Raw genomic sequence first — 17,154 nt, 5'->3', positions numbered from 1 at the left:
GAGAAAGACTGGTAGTCCTAACCCTCAGGATGAACCCTCAGCCCTCCAGTCACAGGTTTTGATGGGCAGGCATTTCCTCAAGTGAGCAGATCATCGTCAGAGAGAAAGCCAGTCTGTCACCCTTTATAACCCTGAGGGCAGCACTGGGCACCACACTGAGACGGGATCTATTGTTGAAAACTCAACTATCCCAAGGAACAGCTGCAGGCCAGCAAACCTCAGCTGGGTCTGACATGGGCCCTGGATAAGAGAAGACACAGAGAAGTAGTTGTGGGCCGCAGGAGGGATAGAAACTGATAGATAGGCCAAAGGGGGTGGCAACATGAGGTTTGGCTCATGCTACGACGGTGTATATAGAGACTGTCTCTCCCTGGGTGGTGGGAAACAGACATCTTGGATTGAGAACAACCTTGGAATTTAATAGTTCTGAACGTGTAGTAAATGGATAAAATTCTGGAGCCACCTCTCTGCCCTTCGCTGCTGGAAAGGTGGAGAACTCTGAAGTTCCAGGGATGTGGTTGATACTACAAGCTGCAACCCTCCAGTGGTGTGGTAAATAGATTTCACACCCGTGCCAACCTCAGTACTGTTGCCTGCTTGCCTCACTTTCAAAGCACTGGGGAGACAGCCTGGCTAAACCATTAGCAGCCCTAGGATTATGATCAGGGAGTCTTGGAAGAGTGGTACAACCTGCCCAGCCCTCCACTGCAAAGCCAAGTATAGCCACCAGAGATGCTAGCAAGTATAGGAAAACTGGCAAGATAAAGATAGCTCTGTCAGACAACATACACTTGTACCACACAGACTCAGCAATGGGAGACACAAGTCCACAGATGTGACAGCCCCATTCCAGGCATTTGACAGGCAATCTCCAGTTTCCAAGGGCCCAGAAACATGCTCCAACATCACATCTCTTTTTCACACACACACACACCACCTCCACCACCGCCGCCACCACCACTACATAAATGCACACACATATGGTCTTTTTTTTTTTTTCTTAAACAGGGTCTCTCTTCATAACCCTGGCTCTCCCAGAACTCACTTTGTAGACCAGACTAGCGACAGACTCACAGAGATCCAACTGCCTCTGCCTCCTAAGTGCTAGGATTAAAGGCATGCAGCAGCACACCTAGCTTATATATGGTCTTCTTGGTGATATATTAATGAGATGTCATTGATGTTAGGTGTATTTCTATATCATGAACAGCTTGTTGTTACTGCTGTTATAACAGTTTTCTATTTATGCATGGTGCTAGGAATTGAGCTCCCTACAATGGAATTGATATCCAAACCAACATACATGTACACTGCAACAAAGACAAAACAGAACATGATTCCACAGAAGATTATATAATTCAGGAACTGCTAAACTCAAAGATATAAGACAATATGTAAAATGCTAGATGAAGATTTCAAGTTTTTTTCTGGTAGGACAGATACAAGAAGATAATTCATCTGTGTCCTTTGCCTTACAGAAACTTCTCCTCAGTTTGAGGAGGTCCCATTTATTAAATGTCGATCTCAGTGTCTGTGCTACTAGAGTTATGTTCAGGAAGTGGTTTCCTAAACCAATTTGTTCAAGGGCACCTCCCACTTTCTCTTCTAAGAGGTTCAGTGTGGTTGGATTTATGTTGAGGTCTCTGATCCATTTGGACTTGAGTTTTGTGCATGGTGATAGACATGGGTCTATCTGCAGTCTTCTACACACCATTGTCCAGTTGTGCCAGTTTGTTGAAGATGCTTTCCTACTTCCATTGTATACTTTTAGCTGTTTTGTCAAAAATCAGGTGTTCTTAGGTGTTAATATCAGGATTTTCTATTCGATTCCATTGGTCTACCTGTCTATTTTTGTGCCTATACCAAGCTGTTTTCAGGACTATAGCTCCATGTAGAGCTTGAAGTCAGGGATGATGATGCCTCCTGAAGTTCCTTTATTGTACTGGGTTGTTTCTATCCTGGACACAGTTGACAAGACCAAATGGGAGCCCATAGATTGGGAAAAGATCTTCACCAATCCTACATCTGACAGAGGGCTGATCTCCAAAATATACAAAGAACTCAAGAATCTAGTCACCAAAACACCAAATAACCCTATTACAAAAAAAATGGGGTCCAGAACTAAAGAGCGAATTCTCAATAGAGAAAATCAAAGGAGCTGAAAGACACTTAAGAAAGTGTTCATCATTCTTAGCTATCAGGGAAACGCAAATCAAAACAACTCTGAGATACCATCTCACTCCTGCCAGAATGTCTAAAATTAGAAACACCAATGACAACTCATCCTGGAGAGGACGTGGAGAAAGGGGACACTACTCCACTGCTGGTGGGAGTGCACACTTGTACAGCCATTTTGGAGATCAATATGGCAGTTCCTCAGGAATATGGGAATCAGTCTACCACAGAACCCGGCAATCCCACTCTTAGGCATATCCAAATGAGCCACATCCATGCAACAAAGACATCTGTTCAGCTATATTTGTAGCAGCATTATTTGTAATAGCAAGAATCTGGAAGCAACCTAGATGCCCCTCAACTGAAGAATGGATAAAGAAAATGTGGCACATTTACACAATGGAATACTACTCTGGGGAAAAAACCAATGGAATCTTGATTTGCAAGCAGATGGATGGCACTTGAAGAAACCATTCTGAATGAGGTAACCCAGTCACAAAAAGAGAAACATGGTATGTGCTCACTCATATATAGATTTTAGACATAGAGCAAAGGATCACTAGCCTATAATTCACACTTCCAAAGAAACTAGAATACAAGGAGAAATCTAAGAGATTCATACAAGGTCCCACACAGAAGGGGAAGGAACAAGATCTCCTGAGCATATTGGGGGGGCAGTGAGTGGAGAGGGAGCTAGGAGAAAGAGAAGGGGAGGAGAGGAAAGCACGTGGGACCAGGAAGACTGAGTCAGGAGAGGAATAGAGAGGAATAGAGGAGAGAAAAAAAAAAGGAGAGAGAGATACCATAAGAAAGGGAGCCACTATAGGTTTGAAGAGAAAACTGACTCTAGAGAAATGTCCAGAGACCTACAAGACTGACCCCAACTAACAATTTGAGCAACAATGGAAAGGCTACATAAAATCCCTTCCCGGATAATGAGACTGATGACTAACTTATCCACCATCATAGAGCCCTCATCTAGTAGCTGATGGAAACAGAAGCAGACACCCACAGCTAAACACTGAGCTGAACTGGAATTCAGATGTAGAGAGGGAGGACAAAACCAGGCTACAGAAACTCATAGAGACAGCTGATCTGAACAAGGAGGAGCTAATGGGCATCCAGACTGATAGCTGGGAATCCAGCATTGGACCGACTCAGACCCCCTGAATATGGGTCTCAGTTAGAAGGCCTGGGCAGTAAGGGACCTCTGACAGTGGAACCAGGATGTATCCCTGGTACACAAAAGGACTTTGGGAGCACATTTCCCATTGAGGGATACTCCCTAACTTAGAGGCAGGAGGGAAGGCCTAGTCCCTACTCCAAATGACAGGTTTTGTTGACCCCTCCTGGAAGGCACCACCCTCCCTGTGGAGTGGGGCAGGGAATGGGATGGGAGGGTGGTCAGGGGCATGGGAGGGAGGGAGAAAGGGAAGAAGGGAGAAGGAACTGGGATCGATATGTAAAATAAGAAAAAAAAAGGGGGGGGAAGAAAAAAGATAATTCATTCCAAAACCTAGAGAGGAAAGTGAACAAGGAAATAACTCACAAATGATAAAAGTGCAAAATTCAAGACATCAAAAACAAACAAACACAGTAGACATCTTCACCAATAAACTCACCCAAGCACCCCCCCCCAAAAAAAGTATCAGGACAAAGTTGACAAAGCACTACATTGAAACATAAATAAGAGGGGAAAAAATGAACAAGAATGATGATGGCTAAGAACTTTAGGACACAATCAGGAATCCTGGGGGGGGGGGTAGGGGAGGATGACAAAACATTAAGATAAACACTAAAGGCAGAGACTATTCAAAGAAGCAGAAATTGTCCTAATTCCAGAGAATGAGACAGACATTTAAATAGCACAGGCATTAAGAATGCAAAACAGGTATTACCAGAGAGCATTTTACAGTCAAGACAAAATGCAAAGCAAAGAAACAATATTAAAAGCTATAAGGGAAAAATACAAACTCACCTACAAAGGCAGGAACATCAGACTAACATCAGACCTCTCCAGCAACCCTACAAGCCAAGAGATCATGGATGATATATTTCAATCCCTGAAAGTAAAGAATTGCTGGTTTGTATATCTAGAAGAGCTGTTTTAAGATTGCCAGAGAAATAAGTACATCTCAAGACAAGCACAAGCCAAAGCAGTTCTGATCAGTAAGCCAAAACCACAGAAGAGACTTACAATGAATGTTATGGACAGAGGAGGAAGAAAACACAGGAAAGAACAGATAAACAAGGGAAGGCCAACAATAGCCAGCTAGATTAACAACTAGCAAAAGTGGTAGCAAGAGATTAGTAAATATCTCCTAACAATAACCTTAAATGTAAATGGCTTCAACTAACCCAATAAAGAGTACAGACTGGAATACTAATATATATATTAGTATTTTTTCCATCTCCAAGAAACACACCTCACTAGTAAAGGCACCCACAAGCTGAAAATCAAGAAGCAGAAGTCAATTAAACATGCAAATGGAAATCAAAAGCTGGTATAGCTATTCTGATATGATAAAGCAGACTTCAAATCAAAATTAGAGATAAGGTCATACACATTCATAAAGGTATTATTAATCAATAAGATATTAAAGTATAAATATATAATCAACAAATATGGGAACTCCTAATTTCATAAAACAAAAAAGTCATGGATGATGATACAATGTTGGATGATTGATTTGCACTCCATCCCTAGATAGGGAATCTAAGCTGAATATCAACCAAGAAATTTCAGAGTAAAAGCACACCACAAGCCAAATGATAATTGACTTGACAGACAATATAGAATAGCCTATGCAACAGATACAAAATAGACACTATTCTCAGGAGTCCATGAAATCTTGTCTGAAAAGACCACATTGGAGGCTACAAACATTAAAGAGTTGAAATAATTTGTTTTTTTATTAGATAATAGTGTAATGAAAATAGAAAGCAATAGCAAGAACAACTATAAAACCCACAAAATACATGAAAATCTGTTTCTTTCCTCTCGCTTTCTTCCTTCTCTTCCCTCCCTCCTTCTCCCCCCTTCCCATCTCTTCTTCTCTGCCTCTGCAGGCTGACCATCAAGGGTCAAGTTCGCTATGCAGCCTTGCAATTCTGACTTTCCTCCCACTCTACCTCTGAGTGCTGAGATCACATGTGTGTGCCACAGCACCTGGACTATGCACTGCTGAGAACCAAATGCAGAGCTTGGTGCATGTGAGGCATGCCCTCTACCAATTGAGCCACATCTCCAGCCCTAAATAGCATACTCTCGAATGGGCCATTTTAAGAAATCAAGAAGGCAATTTTTAAGCTCCAAAAATCATTTGAAAATGAAAGCACAAGTTAACTTTTACATGCAGTATACAGAGAGGCAGTTCTAGGCAGAAATGTTATTAACTATGAGTGCTTACATTAAAAAAAAAAGAAAGAAAGAAAGAAAGAAAGAAACTCAAATAACCCAATGATGTACCTTCAAGTCCTTAGAAAATAAGAACAACACAAGCCAATACAAAGCAGTAATAAATAAATAAATAAATAAATAAATAAATAAATAAATAAATAAAGGAGAAGGAGGAGGAGGAAAAAGAGAAATAGCAATGAAAAATGCAGACTCAGTAAAATTAAGAGCTGTTTAAAAATAATAATAAACAAGATTGACAAATCCTTCACTAAACAACTTGGACATATAACAGCCAAGGAAATTGATGCAGTAACATAATTTCTCCCAACAAAGACAATCCCAGGACTAGATGGGCTTACTGTCAAATCCTACAAAACATTCAAAGAAAAGCCAACATCAGTGCTCTTTAAACTATTCTATAAAACAGAAAAGGAAGGAACACTACCAACCTCATCCTCCAAAGGCAAGGAATAAGCAAAAGTGTATAAGGACATAACAGAGAAAGAAAACTATAGACCAATTTCCCTGAAGAACATGGATGTAAGAATTCTCAATGAAATTCTGACAAACCAAATTCAAGAATGTATCAACAAGACCAAGTTGATTCCATGCCAGGGATACAAAATTGGATCAACAAATGCAAATCATGACATATAATTCAACACATAACAGATTTGAGGAAAGATTTACATGACCAACTCAGTAGATGCAGAAAAAGCCTTTAACAAGGTCAATATCTCTTCATGGCAAAAGCCCTGAAAAAACTAGAAATGGAAGGAGTATACCTCAATAAATTAAAGACTATGTAAGGCAAACCTACAACCTCAAAACAAACCTCAAGTCTTACATGCCCCTCCCACTACCACAGCAACTCCAACCCTAGGACCACCTGCAGAACTGAGTGAGCCTTTCCCAGATTTTGGAGAACCTACTGCGGTGAGGACTTTCTAACTCTAATGAAGGCTAGCTCCTGTGCTCCATAGCCCTAGCCTCGGGTGATCTGGGACCCTATTCACACAACCACCTAGTGCTTCCAAGACTGAACATAAAACACCATTCTGCTGGTCCATAACCTGACAATTTGGGGTAACACCAAACAGAGATCCATGTATCTACTCAACAAAGGTAGGGCAGATATCCATACCAGAAAACACAAAACAAAACAACACAAAACAAACAAACAAACAACAACAAAAATAATGACCCAACTTTAGGTGCCTAGAGCCCATTGAAAAGCAAAAATACCAGAAATAAACAAGATAGTATGTCTCCCCCCAAAAATAGTACTCCTATACTTATGTCCCCTTAGAAAGGCAATTTAATTATTCCAAAATATTAATTATAAACATGTTCAAGCATATCAAAGAGGATATGCAAAAATGCCAGACTATGGGCCCCAGATCCCCCTGCTCATGTGTCCTGTCCCCATTGAGAGCTCTCTTGGAGCTCTGATACAACCCCACCCACCCCCACCGCGAGCCTGCCCCCCCACCCAGTGCCCTACCCTGCCCACTGTCCCGCCACTCTGGTTGAGCACTGGGATAGAAGGTGGAGCCAACAGTCCACACAACTTTGGGGGACTTCTCGGAGAGACTCTGAACACAGGAGACCTGCCTATCCACGGGGGACCACCCGTAATTTCCACCTGCTTGGTCTCCGAACCCCACCGCCAGTCCTCTGTTGGAGTCCCGGGCCCCTCCCAGAGATCTGCCTATCTCTGCGGGACCACTCTGAGTTCCTGCCGGCATCTTCTACTGGATCCTGATCGCTGACCCCATCCTCGGGCCCCTGTCTGTGGAGAGACCTCCTAGAGAGCTTGAACCACCCAGAGCTACAGATATTGAACCTCTGACCCACATAAGCCCACCGGGGAAGTACCATAGAGAGAGGGAGAGACCCCAACACCTACTGGAAGAAGCTATGGGAAGACGGAAATACAAGAAAACACCTAACAACAGAAAGACAAGCATGACACCACCAGGATCTAGGGAATCTACTCCAACTAGAATGGAACACACCAACAAAGCAGATGAAGCAGAAGGGAATGACTTAAAAATTACCGTCATAAAAATGATAGAGGCCCTCAAAGAAGATGTGAGAAAATCCCTTAAAGAAATGGAAGAAAAAACAAACAAAAAAGTGAAAGAAATGAACAAATTTCTTAAGGAAAATAAAGAAAGTACAGAAAGCCAAGAAAAAACAATTAAGCAGGTGTAGGAAATGGTTCAAGACTTGAAAACTGAAATAGAGAAAATAAAGGCAACACAAACCGAAGGACTGCTAGAAATAGAAAAACTGGACAAAAGATCGGGAACTACAGACGCAAGCATAACCAACAGAATTCAAGAGTTGGAAGAGAGAATCTGAGGTGCAAAAGATAAACTAGAAGAAATAGATTCATCGACCAAAGAAAAGCATAAATCCAACAAATCCTTAACACAAAACATCCAGGAAATGTAGGACACCGTGAAAAGGCCAAACCTAAGAATAATAGGCATAGAGGAAGGTGAGGAAGCCCAGCTCAAAGGCGCCGAAAATATATTCAACAAAATCATCGAGGAAAACTTTCCCAATCTGAAGAAGGACATGACCATGAAAGTACAAGAAGCATATCAAACACCAAATAGGCTGGACCAAAGAAAAAAGACCCTTCAACATATAATATTCAAAACACCTAGCATACAGAATAAATAAAGAATATTAAGAGCAGCGAAGGAAAAAGGACAGGTAACATATAAAGGCAGACCTATCAAAATTACACCTGACTTCTCCATGGAAACCCTCAAGGCCAGAAGGTCCTGGATAGATGTTCTACAAGTATTAAGAGACCACGGATGCCAGCCCAGGCTACTATACCCAGCAAAACTCTCAATCACTATAGATGGAGAAAACAAAATATTTAATGACAAAACCAGATTTTCACAATACCTATCTCCAAATCCAGCCCTACAGAAAGTATTGGAAGAAAACTCCAACCCAAGGAAGGTAACTACACCCACAAAAATGTAGGAAACAGATAATCTAACTACACCAGAAACCAAGGGTAAAGCAGAACAAATATATTCACAATACCACTGCCAACAACAAACCTAAAACAAACAAGCATCAACAATCAATGGTCCTTACTCTCAACATTAATGGTCTTAACTCATCTATAAAAAGACACAGGCTAATAGAATGGATACGAAGACACAATCCAACCTTCTGCTGCATACATGAAACACATCTAAGCTTCAAAGACAGACATTACCTCAGGGTAAAGGGTTGGGAAAAGATCTTCCATTCAAATGGAACCAAGAAGCAAGCAGGTGTGGCTATCCTAATATCTAACAAGTTAGATTTCAAACCAAAATTAATCAAAAGAGATGAAGACGGTCATTTCGTATTCATCACAGGAGAAATCCATCAACACAAAATCTCAGTTCTGAACATCTATACCCCACATACAAAGGCACCCACATTCATAAAAGAAATTCTACTAAATCCCAAAGCTCATATAAACCTCACACACTTATAGTGGGAGACTTCAACACACCACTCTCAACACTAGACAGGACCACCAATCAGAAACTCAACAAAGAAACTAAAGAACTAACAGAAGTTATGTCTCAACAGGGTTTAACAGACATCTATAGAACATTCCATCCAAACACAAAAGAATATACCATCTTCTCTGCTCCACATGGAACCTTCTCTAAAATCAACCACATACTAGGTGACATAACAAACCTCAATAGATACAAGAGAATTGGAATAGTTCCTGTATCTTATCAGATCACAATGCTTTAAAATTGGAATTCAACAACAACACAAATAGCAGAAAATCTGCAAACTCATGGAAACTGAACAATGTGCAATTGCACCACACCTGGGTCAAAGAAGAAATAAAGAAATTAAGGACTTTCTAATATTCAACGAGAATGAGGACACAACATACCCGAACTTATGGGACACCTTGAAAGCAGTGCTACGAGGGAAGTTCATTGCACTAAGTGCCCATATAAAGAAAACAGAGGATAGTCACATAAGAGAACAGCACAACTGAAAGCCTTAGAACAGAGAGAAGCAAACTAACCCTGTAGGAGTAGACGCCAGGAAATAATCAACTTGAGGTCTGAAATCAACAAAATAGAAACCAGGAAAACAATACAAAAAAATCAATGCAACAAAGAATTGGTTTTTTGAGAAAATCAACAAGATAGACAAACCTTTATCCAAACTAATGAAAAAGCAAAGAGAGAACATGCAAATTAACAAAATCAGAAACGAAAAGGGGAACATAACAATGGACACAGAGGAAATCCAGACAATTTTCAGGTCATACTTTGAAAAACTGTATTCCACAAAAATTGAAAATTCAAAGGAAATGAACAAATTTCTGGATAAGTATCACTTACCAAAATTAAATCAAGAACATACAAACAACTTAAATAGACCTATAACCCGCAATGAAATAGAAGCAGTCATCGAAAGCCTTCCAACCAAAAAAAAAGTCCAGGGCCAGATGGCTTCAGTGCAGAATTCTACCAGACATTCAAGGAAGAACTAATACCAATACTCCTCAAATTGTTCCACAAAATAGAAACAGAAGGTTCATTGCCAAACTCTTTTCATGAGGCCACAATATCCTTGGTACCCAAGCCTCACAAAGACACAACTAAAAAAGAAAACTACAGACCAATATCCCTGATGAACATCGATGCAAAAATACTCAATAAAATACTGGCAAACCGAATTCAAGAATACATTAGAGAAATCATCCACCATGACCAAGTAGGCTTCATCCCTGGATTGCAGGGATGGTTTAACATGTGAAAATCTATCAACGTGATCCACCATATAAACAAACTGAAAAAGAAAAACCATATGATTATCTCCCTAGATGCTGAAAAAGCCTTCGACAAAATTCAACACCCTTTCATGATAAAGGTCTTGGAGAGATCAGGGATAACAGGAACATACCTAAACATAATAGGAGCAAACCAACTGCCAACATCAAACTGAATGGAGAGAAACTTAAGCCAATTCCTCTAAAATCAGGAACAAGACAAGGCTGCCCTCTCTCCATAGCTCTTCAATATTGTACTTGAAGTTCTAGCTAAAGCTATAAGACAACAAAAGGAGATCAAGGGGATCCAAATTGGAAAGGAAGAAGTCAAATTGTCTCTATTTGCAGATGATATGATACTTTACATAAGCGACCCAATAAACTCTACCAGGGAACTCCTACAGCTGATAAACACCTTCAGCAAACTAGCAGGATACAAGATAAACTCAAAAAAATCAATAGTCCTACTTTTTTCAGACGACAAAGAGGCAGAAAAATAAATCAGAGAAACATCACCATTTACAATAGCCACAAGCAGCATAAAGTATCTTGGGGCAATGCTTACCAAACAAGTAAAAGATCTACATAGTAAGAACTTTATGGCTCTAAAGAAAGAAATTAAGGAAGATACCAGAAAATGGAAAGATCTCCCATGCTCTTGGATAGGTAGGATAAACATAGTAAAAATGGCAATTTTGCCAAAAGCAATCTACAGATTCAATGCAATCCCCATTAAAATCCCATCACAATTCTTCACTGACATTGAAAGGATAATAATCAACTTTATATGGAAAAACAAAAGACCCAGGATAGCCAAAACAACCCTATACAATAAAAGAACTTCAGGAGGCATCACCATTCCTGACTTTAAGCTCTACTACAGAGCTATAGTTCTGAAAACAACCTGGTACTGGCACAAAAATAGATAGGTAGACCAATGGAATCGAATTGAAAATCCTGATATTAACGCACGCACCTATGAACACCTGATTTTCAAAAACCAGCTAAAATTATACAATGGGGCAAGGACAGCATCTTCAACAAATGGTGCTGGCACAATTGGATGAGGGTGTGTAAAAGACTGCAGATAGACCCATGTCTGTCGCCATACACAAAACTCAAGTCCAAATGGATCAAAGACCTCAACATCAATCCAGCCACATTGAACCTCTTAGAAGAGAAAGTAGGAGGTACCCTTGAACACCCTAACCCCATGGAGGGATAACTGCCTTAACCTAGAGACAGGAGAGAAGCCCTAGTCCCTACTTCACATGACCTGTCAGATCTACATGACCCCAACTGGATGGCATTCCCCTACATATGGATTTGGGGTGGGAGGATGGGAGGGGAGGGTGGTTAGAGTGCATGTGAGAGGGCAGAAAGGGAAAAATGGAGGGAGGGAGGGAAAAAAGTCAAGACACAGCAATACAATGTAGTAAAGAGCATTTCTGAAGATCCAGATGAAATTAAGTGTGAAATGAAAAATTAAATTAGACAGATAAAAAGAATGATTGGTGGAAAAGTCTGAAGACCCAAATTAAGCCTGTACTACCACAGCCACCTGACTTTTGACAGACCATCCATACACACTATGGAAAAGACAGTATCTTCAACACATGAGGCTCAGTAAACTGGATAGCTTCTTGTAGAAGGATTACAGCAGACCCTTATCATTCATCCTACACAAAACTAAACTCCAAATGGATCAAGGACCTCAACATAACACTTGATACCCTGAAACTGCTAATGAACAGAGCACAAACTATGTTTCAAATTATAGACACAGGAAAGAATTTTCTGACAGGACTCCAGTAGTGTAGACATTAAGACCAACAATTGAGGAATGAAACCAAAGAGCTGCACAGCAAAGGACAACCATCCAAATAAAGAGGCACCTTACAGAATGGGAAAAACATCTTTACTAGCCATATATCTGACAGTGTTGAAACAAACGACCAAATTAAAACTGGGACATGGAACTAAGTAGAGTTCTCAAAAGAAGGAAAACTAATAGTTGTGAGGCATTTAAAAAAAAACAAAACTGTTTGATGTCTTTAGCCATCAGGAAAATGCAAACTACTTTTGAGATACCATCTTACCCACCTGTGAACTCTGAGAGCTACAAGAGCAAGTGGTGTGGAAAGACACTCCAACTGGTACAATAGTGGTGTGGATATTAAGCAGATAACCAACTACTGTCTGACTGAATTTAAGGCCTGCTCCAAAGACAGGACTTGTGGACACAGGTATAGAAGAAACAGAACCAAATTTCCCAGTATACTACTCTTACAAATATGTACAAAATACTCTAGGAAATACTTATATATACAACCATATTTGTTGTTATCTTATTCATAAATCCAGGGACTGGAACCAGCCTAGGTATCCATCAACAGATGGATGTATTAAAAAATGTTGAATGTGCACACAAGTTTTGTCAAGATAAGAAGAAAAATCAAATTGTGACATTTGCAGGAAAATGGATGGAGGAATCATTGTTAGGTAGAATAAACCAAACTCAGGAACTATATATAGTTTTCTCTTATATGAAGAACCTAGTTTAAAATGGGAGAGAGGGAAAGGGACGGGGGAGGAGAGGTGTAGGAGAAAGGAATTATGAGGCTAAAAAGGGAACATGAGGGGGTAGAAAAATCCTAATGCAAGAGAAGTAGAGGGTGTAGAATATATGTGGTGAGAAGAGAAGAGGCACTTGGGGGAAGAAAGGGAGACAGTCAGAGAAGAGAAACAGAAGACGGTGGGGAGGGAACCAAATGAGAACAAGTGTGACACATTATGCACGAAAATGACACAATAAAGCCATTGCTTCTAATGCTAATGGCAAAAATTCATTACATAAATAAATCTCCCCTTCTTACAATTATCTTCTAGAAGACAAATATTACATGCATGAGCGTATCTACATATACAGACCCATATTCATATAAGTACATATGGCCACTGATTGGTGTCAAGCCATATTTCTTTTTGTACTTAAAGGCAAAACATACTATTTTAAAACTTCAATACATGACAAATTAAAAAACAAATGGAGTTTTGTTTACTGTAGAATCAAATATAAAACTTGACTTAGAATGGAAAGAAAGATGTTGGTGAAATTGTGGCAACATGAGAACACTAATTGAGTATTTGTAGGTAAAATTTCTCCATTGACCCTCTTAGTGAAAGTTAGACAATGTCTTACTCCTAAAGTTTATTCCAAACCCAACTCCACTGAACACTCTCTGTGAGCTAGTCATATGTTAAATAAACCTAGCTTACATCTGCATTTTACTCCTATTCTCTAGCATATAGATATTTGTGTCTGTCTCATTAAGGAAGACTGACATGGATTCTGTGTAGGCCACAGAGTTCTAGAGGCCAGGAGGGTGACCACCACACTTCTTTATCTTTCTACAGGTGAATACTAAGAAACTCTGACTGCCTATACCTACATCCACAAAGTTCATTGTTTCATGATCTTTTACATCCAAGTTTTGTTATTTTTACATTTATATAGAAATTCTTTAAAAATTCAGATAATTGATAAGCATTATGGGACAAACCTTTAACCCCTGCTTGGGAGACTGAAGCTGATGGGTCTCTGAGTTCAAGACTGGCCTAATCCACATAGCAAGTTCCAGGCCAACCAGGGCTATGTGTTCAGACCCTTGAATTTTATTATTATTATTATTAAACTAGACATGTGAGAAGAATCCATGCTATTTCATATGTACAAATTATGCCTACATTTGTAAAGTTCAGTTGGTAGCTCTAAGATAATCCAATGTTTAGCAATTTTCATCCTATTCTCTGCATTAGCTTAGACACATGACTCTAAGAGGGAATCCCTTCTTGCCCCTTTTAAACAAACAATGGCTTCATCTTAAAGTTCATCTCAAAGCCAAGGCTGTGGCCATGGTTTCTCCCCCAGCCTGCACCTTACCTCTGAAGCCCCTGGCCGCTGCACGGAGCTGTCAGAAGGCCACAGACACCCTTCCTGGAGGCAGGGAGGAGAAAAGTGAGGAACAAGAGATAAGAAAATCATTTGTTTCATAGAATAGCAGCAGCAGCCCCCGCCCCCCCAAAAAGCTTCAAACCTGAGTTTTTGAAACAAGAATCACTTTGTTCTTTGGGCAATGGCTGACTTGTCTAAATCATGGACAGGAAAGCACCGACCCCCTTGTATGTCTCTCAGATAAGAGAAAGGTTGCAAACCAACAGAAATATTGGAGTGCTTAGATCCTGGACACAATGGATTTGAAGTCAAATACACATTCATATAACTATGTGCTTCAAATGACCATCTAGCTACACTCAGTCAGTGTCTACACTTGGAGAAACCCTGGGCTAGAAAAGCTGTGAGAAGCCTCCCCAAAAGAAAGCATCATCATGTCCCATGAGGACCAAGTGCCACCATCCCCCTCATCACCACAATCTGAAGTCCATGGCGGCCACAGAGACACTACCCACATGCAGGTCGGTTCTCAACACCAGTGGAGATTTCCAAAGCCTAAATAATCTTCTGAAGTCTTCTACTGAGTTTATCCTTCAGCTGGAATATTCATAGCTATAATGCGATAACTAGAAGCTATCTCTTCAAGAATGTTTGGCAAGAACCAGCAAGATAGATAACACAGCATTTTCTGTCAAGCTTGAGGACCTGCGTCTGGTCCCCAGCATCTAAATGATAGCAAGAGAAAGGTGACTTCCACACATGCACCAGGGCACACAAACAAACATGCATACATGCATACATACATAAATACATACATACATACAGAACTGAAAAAAAAAATTTGAAACAGAGTTTCTCTGTGTAACAGCCCTGGTTGTCCTAGAACTCGTTCTATAGACCAGGGCTGGCTTCCAACTCACAGCAATCCACCTGCCTCTTCTTCCTGAATGCTGGGATTAAAGACATGTGCCACCACTGCCTGGCTCATAAATGAAAATTTTAAAAACGGTTCGGTTAGACTATCAAGGTGACAAGCAAACAGTTGCACTATTGGGGCAGCCATTCCCGCTGTTTACATCACTCCACAGTGATAAGCCATTTGAGTTCAGATCATTGGGTGTTTGCAAAGGACTCCTGGGCCATTGGCATCGTTAGTGACGCAGTAAGATCTGCTGAGCAAGGAGACACCTGCACTTTTGGACTTCTGGGAATATGTATATTTGGCCTCTGGAGATGCCTGATTTCCCCCCAAACTGCAAAGTCCACAGTGAAAAAACCCAGGCCCCCAGGTGCAAGCCCACACTGTGGCTGGCATTATAATAGAAATACTAACTTTGTTGTTTTGTACAATACATACAACCCAAGATACTCACAGGACATCATGGACTCAGTAGCAAAACTATCAGCTGCCCTGGCTGTTCAGAAGAAGTGTGGGCATAAGGGTCTGACTATAAAATTATGCAATGAACCATTACAGCCTGTGACTGACAACAGGTGAAGGACCAAACTTAAATCAAATGGTGTGACTGATCCCCTCCCAAGTACAACAGAGTGGCAGCATCCCTTCTAAACTCCTGCCTGCTCACCAACTGAGGACTAGCACCAGACTCCAGAAACCAAGTCTCCTGGTATTTCTGAGATTTTCTCGCCATCCTGCCATCAGGCACTGTTGCTACTCTTCTCTCCTACAGCCCCTAGTGTCCAGCTCCAGTCATTTAACTGTACCATCAAGAACCCAGGAATGAGGGGTTCATTGTCTCAATGGAATGATTATTCCTAGTGGCTCCATTTCCCTCCAAATGGACAGACAGATCAAGCAAAATAGCTTGCGGGAGCTCCCAGCAGCCTCTCGGACACCCACTTTCCTTGGTCTGTTATGCCTTTCCTGGAAATGCTGCACTGGGATTACTTAGGGTGGTCACTCCCTGGGGCTACTGCTCTGTGCACCTCAGTGGGTGCCAAGGCCGAGTCCTTGGAATCTTGTCTAGACTTTTCCTCTGTTCACCCAGCCTTACCTTCTGCAAACATGACCCCCTTTAATCTGGAGATATGGCCTGTCTAATATGGAGAACTCAATGATGTCTTCCCATTTAGGCATTCCTGGATGATCTCATATTAACACATTAGTTATTGATGGTCGCGAGGGGTATCATAGAAGTTGTAGGGTGGATTTTTTTTTTTTTTTTGAATTTCTGCAAAAAGCATCACTAGTTTGTAGATGTCTGTGGACAGTAATGACTTTCTAAAAATATTAGGATGTCAATATTTTATTCATGTATATAGGATGTCTTTCCATTTTGGTGTCTCCTGTAAATTTTTGGCAGTGTTTTATGGTTTCTGATGAATAAGTTTTTAGTCTCTTCAGTTAATTTTACTTTGAACTATTTTTAAGTCTATTGTAAATGGAAATGCTTTCTAAAATTCCTTATAAAATACCCATTGTTAGTTAAAAAAAAAAAAAGCAGCTGATTTCTGAGCACTGATTTTGTAGCTTGCTACTTTGGGGCTCTTATTTATTAGTTATAACACTTTTCTCTTTGTTTTAGAAGGCTCCTAAGATCTTGTCACCTGCTAACAGGTAATCTTCCTTCATCCTTTTCCACAGGGAACCTGTGCCCCCTAGTATTGTCAACTTGACACAAGCTAGAGCCATCTGAGAGGAGGGAACCTCAACTGAGAAACCATCTCCAGCCTATAGGGCTTTTCACAATTAGTGATTGATGTGGGCGGGCCCAGCTTGCTGTGGGTGGGACCAACTCCAGATGCTATGAGAAAGCAGGCTGAGCAAGCCATGAG

General features: G+C 40.6%; 1 protein-coding gene across 6 annotated transcripts in view; it reads right to left on the bottom strand.

The window, feature by feature from the left end:
- The window catches only part of Ldlrad4 (low density lipoprotein receptor class A domain containing 4), a 313,620-nt gene that overhangs the window by 2,506 nt on the left and 293,960 nt on the right, over positions 1–17,154 (bottom strand). For 4 of the 6 annotated variants that reach the window (XM_051200765.1, XM_051200766.1, XM_051200767.1 and 1 more), the window contains one exon: positions 14,347–14,400. The exons of the other annotated variants lie outside the window; for them this stretch is intronic. In XM_051200765.1, the coding sequence (XP_051056722.1) occupies positions 14,347–14,400 (54 nt within the window). The remainder of the gene's footprint in view (positions 1–14,346; positions 14,401–17,154) is intronic. 6 annotated transcript variants of the gene reach the window in all.

Source organism: Phodopus roborovskii, unplaced genomic scaffold (genome assembly GCF_943737965.1).
Source record: "Phodopus roborovskii unplaced genomic scaffold, PHOROB, whole genome shotgun sequence".
NCBI lineage: Eukaryota > Metazoa > Chordata > Mammalia > Rodentia > Cricetidae > Phodopus > Phodopus roborovskii.
The sequence above is the reverse complement of the archived record's forward strand: the minus strand, read 5'-3'. Positions and strand labels throughout refer to the sequence as shown.